Genomic DNA, 4,790 nt, shown 5'->3' on the forward strand with positions numbered 1-4,790 from the left:
GTACCCCACATCGGAGATTTCGCCCAATCTCTACACGGAAAGAAGATCTTCACAACAATTGACCTTGTGAGAGCCTACAACCAAATCCCAGTTGCTGATGAGAACATACATAAAACAGCCATCACCACACCGTTCGGATTATTTGAATTCCCGTACATGTCGTTTGGCCTTCGAAACGCAGTGCAAACCAGCCAGCGTTTCATGAATGAAGTACTTCGAGATCTCGATTTCGTTTACTGCTATATCGATGTTCTCGTGGCGTCGAAAACAGAAGAAGAACACGAGTTCCACCTACGTCAAGTGTTTGATCGGTTCAAGACCTACGGAGTTCTTATCAATTCATCAAAATGTATCTGGGGACAATGCGCCGTTAAGTTTCTTGGATACGAAGTTTCTAAGAACGGTGTTAGACCCCTTCCAGAGAAAGTGGAAGTTATTTTGAATTATCCGTAACCAAAAACAGCTAAAGAACTACGTCGATTTGTAGGTACATTAAATTTTTACCGGATTTGCATACCTAATGCTGCAACTCTGCAGGCTCCATTGAACGACATGCTACACGGTAACCTAAAAGGTAATGCAGTGATCACCTGGACTGAGGAAGCTGTCAATGCCTTCAAAGAGTCCCAGAAAAGTATTGCAGTAGCCGCTCAACTAGCTTTTCCAGCACCAGGAGCTCCTCTTGCCATTTTTTCAGACGCTTCTGATTTCGCTGTTGGAGCAGCACTGCAGCAACGAGTAAACAACGCATGGGAACCTCTGGGTTTCTTTTCGAAGAAGTTGAGTACCGCGGAACGCAAGTACGGTGCCTACGACCGAGAATTACTAGCCGTATATAAATCCATTAGATACTTTAGACACATGGTAGAAGGTAGGATCTTTACTGTGTATACGGATCACAAACCTATTACATTTGCATTTCAGCAAAAAAAGTGACAAGTGTTCTCCAAGACAGTTCCGATACCTGGATTTCATCGGTCAATATACCACTGATATACGACACATATCTGGAAGCAACAACGTCGTCGCAGATGCTCTTTACAGAATCGAAGAACTCTCAATCGGAATCGACTTTGCAGAACTTGCAAAATCGCAAAATGAGGACACAGATATTAAAACGTATCTTTAGTCGGAATCGACCTTGCACCTAGAAAAAGTCCAACTACCAGGTACCGAAGTAGCCGTCTACTGTGATGTTTCAACCCGCACAGCTAGAACTTTTCTCACAAAACCTTTTCGGCGGGTGGCGTTTAATTCGTTGCATCAATTATCGCACCCTGGAATCAAGGCCACGGTAAGGCTGATAACAGAACGCTATGTGTGACCGTCAATCAAACTCGACTGCCGGCAATGGGCTCGCGCGTTCATCCAATGTCAAAAAGCCAAAGTTTCTCGACATGTCTCATCACCTGTGGGTTCGTTTACCTCTCCTTCCAAAAGGTTCGAACATGTACACATCGACCTCGTGGGGCACCCACCATCGCACGAACTCTTATTGCTGGTTGGATCGCAAGGTTTGGTACCTCCCTCCGAATTACGAAAGATCAAGGTAAGCAGTTCGAATCTCAACTATTCAGTGAACTCAATCAGTTGCTTGGGACTCGACATCTTCGCACAACTACTTATCATCCAGCTTCCAATGGATTGGTCGAGCGTATACATCGACCTTTAAAAGCGGCAATCCGCTGTCACCAGACTGCAGACTGGGTTGACACGCTACCAGTAGTACTGCTAGGTTTCCGAGCAGCCTGGCGAGAAGATTTGAAAGCCACAACTGCCGAACTACTGTATGGGGAACCACTGCGCCTACCTTGTGAATTTCTGGTTCCACGTTCATCAAACGATTCAGGACCCACGCCAGCAGGTTACGCTAAAGAACTCCAAAGTTATTTTTAACAACTAAGACCTGTTAGCGGAACACGTCATGGACAGAAAGCAGTTTTCCTTTACAAGGACCTGGCTACGTGTACTCACGTCTTACGGCGCGTCGACACGACATTCAAAACGTCTCTTGAAGATCCTTACGAAGGTCCCTATCCTGTCGTTAGCCGAAAAGACAAAACATTTGTCATCACAGTCGATGGAATAAGTATCACAGTTAGTGTGGACCGCCTTAAGCCAGCTTACATTATAGCTGACTCGGAGGAACAACCACATACTGCAAGAGAGATTCCAGCTTCGGACAAAACTGTAGAACCAGAGGAAGTTCCAGCAGTATCACCACCTTCAAGCAAAACTAAGTCTGGCAGACGAGTCAGATTCCCGGATCGCCTTCAGGGTGGTTTCTCGTGAAGTGTAGTGTGCAATGATTTCAGTCTTTCATGTGTGATTCCACTAGTGCTGTGTTTTTGTCTTTCTTTCTCGGTTGAAAAATGTGCGTTAAACAAATCTTCTTTGTACAAAAATATCCTCCCTTTTTCCTATAAGCCTAAGTCACGTCTCTTATGTTCACCAATCAGAAATGTGTATGAAAACGTGGAACATCCAATTTTTTTTAAATTTGTGCTTCATAACATTTATATTATATCGTGATTTGATATTCTTATATACTTAATCACTAGCAGGAGGGTACTGTGGCGACCACCTTCCTAGCTATTTTTAATAATTATTTCCAGATATTTCTGTTTATAGTCCTAGAGAAAAGTATTGAATATTTCGAGGCGGCACTCATTTAATTTCTTATACTTTCTGCCGGTCTCTCTGTGTCACGTATTTCATTTCATGTTTTTCTTCGATGGTGTAAGCAAATGATATCGCCGGAGAGTTTTCAAAGGCTTTGAGATATGCGAATCGGTACGGGTACATGCCCTGTTGCTATGCCAGGCCCAGGGCGGCGAGGAATTCGTCATCGAATCCTCAGTTCGTTTCCGTCTCTCAAACTATGTGAACCTCGCTCCCATTTTTCTTGATTAAAAGTGTTTTTTTAGTTATTTAAACTTCAGAGTTTAATTATTTATGCGCCTTATTCCCCCTCATATATTTTTATCAGAATTTAATTTGTTTGGTTAACCTAATACTTCAATTTTCTAACAAATTCTTGATTTTTTAAATAAAGAAGACTAATTTTCTAACAAAAAAGATTAATTCATATCAAAAAATATAGTAGTTAATATTTCAAACGAAAAATGTTTTTATTATAAATCAAACATGACATGATTTTTTAAATAAATGAGATTTGTGATTAAAAAAAGAAAAATATTTTAACAAAATTGATGAATTTTCTATCTAAATTATATCATTCTTAACAAAACAGTTGCATTTTTCTCAGCAAAAGAAGTAATTTATAATTAAAATGAAAAATTTTCGAACCAAATAGGAAAATTTTAAACAAAATAGTTGATATATTAATCAACACAGATTTTTCAGTCAATAAAATTTTAAACCAAATAATAAAATTTGTATACAAAAAATAATTAAAATTGTTTTAATACATTTTTCAATTTATGTATTAACTTGAGTTAATATGAATTCTAATTCAAAATTTACTACCAAACAGTTTAATTTGGAAGTAAATCGATAATATGAGTCTATAATATTACATTTTAATGCATACCTACTAATTTAATAAAAAAATTAAATTTATTATTTATTATTAATTTACTTAACTAAGCAGTTGGCAACATTTGAGGTTATAAATAGAGGTTTCAATAAACTACTTTAAACAATATTTTTAGAATAAATAATCAAACGGTAATCACGATCCATTCTTGCTTTTTAATGTATTCTGCAATAAATTATAAGTAAATTGTGCCATTTTATTTTGATAAACTCCATTGGATTTTCGTTCTCCCAGAATTGGCTTCTTTGGTGTCCCACTTAAGGATATGTTCCAAAATTCGTGTCCCACTAATGGGCAATGTGACTAGCTTTTAAAATATCCATTTATATTAATTTACTATACAATTACTAATGTATTTTTTGTTATAATCGATCCAAGAATGTCTTAGTTACAATTGACAGCAAGATTCGAGTCTTTTTCTTTCTGAAAGAGGTATTCAACTTGAAAAATATGAAAAACCTCTAAAGTTTCAACTTTTGAAATGAAATTTGTCCTATTACAGAATCCAAAGAAGCTCGAAATTTCCATAGAACTATAAAAAATTAATCGTTTGTGGTAAGTCTTGATTTTAAAAACTATTATTTTATTATAAAAAATGCGAATAGAGAATATAAAAAAGCGGTTATTTTTCATCGGTCCAGCGCAGCCACCCTGAAAATGTTAAAATTATTATAAAAGATGTTCTTCACCTATTTTCAATTTCCTGCTCGACACGTTCCTTCGCCGCAATATCCGAGATAATTACTCCCACTGAGATTCTTCTTTCCAGCCTTCTCAAATCTCCAAAAGATGCAATACACTTTATGATCCTCGAGGCAAATACGGCTTCATTTTCAACAAAGTCTTCAGTGTGAATCAGATTGAAGATTCTCAAGGCATGCAATGGAAATTTAACACTTAATTCAACAGAATTTTTTGAAGTTTCCATTCCAAAAATCCTCGCCTGGACGAACCAACGTTCGATCTCCTTAGTGATTCTGTACTGGGTTTTTAATTTCACCACTGGTGAACTGAGACCCGGTGAAAAATTGCTTAAAATTCGAAAAAATAGTGAAGACCCCCATCCGAGGCTGGTAAGTCTCTGCGGAAGAAAATGTTACAACTCTAAATATATTTTTTGTAACGTTATAATAACAGAAAAAGTAAAATTTCTTCTTAGGTATCATCCATAAATTACGTTAGAAATTTTGGACCCCATCCCACTGGTTGACAACCGTTTATTTGGTTATGC

At 37.5% G+C, this 4,790-nt stretch overlaps 1 protein-coding gene across 1 annotated transcript in view; it reads right to left on the bottom strand.

Annotated features, from left to right (window-relative positions):
- The window catches only part of LOC117173237 (probable helicase senataxin), a 70,245-nt gene that overhangs the window by 16,747 nt on the left and 48,708 nt on the right, over positions 1-4,790 (bottom strand). The window contains exon 14 of the mRNA XM_033361700.1: positions 4,249-4,640. Within this exon, the coding sequence (XP_033217591.1) occupies positions 4,249-4,640 (392 nt within the window). The remainder of the gene's footprint in view (positions 1-4,248; positions 4,641-4,790) is intronic.

This window comes from Belonocnema kinseyi, chromosome 1 (assembly GCF_010883055.1).
Source record: "Belonocnema kinseyi isolate 2016_QV_RU_SX_M_011 chromosome 1, B_treatae_v1, whole genome shotgun sequence".
Classification (NCBI taxonomy): domain Eukaryota; kingdom Metazoa; phylum Arthropoda; class Insecta; order Hymenoptera; family Cynipidae; genus Belonocnema; species Belonocnema kinseyi.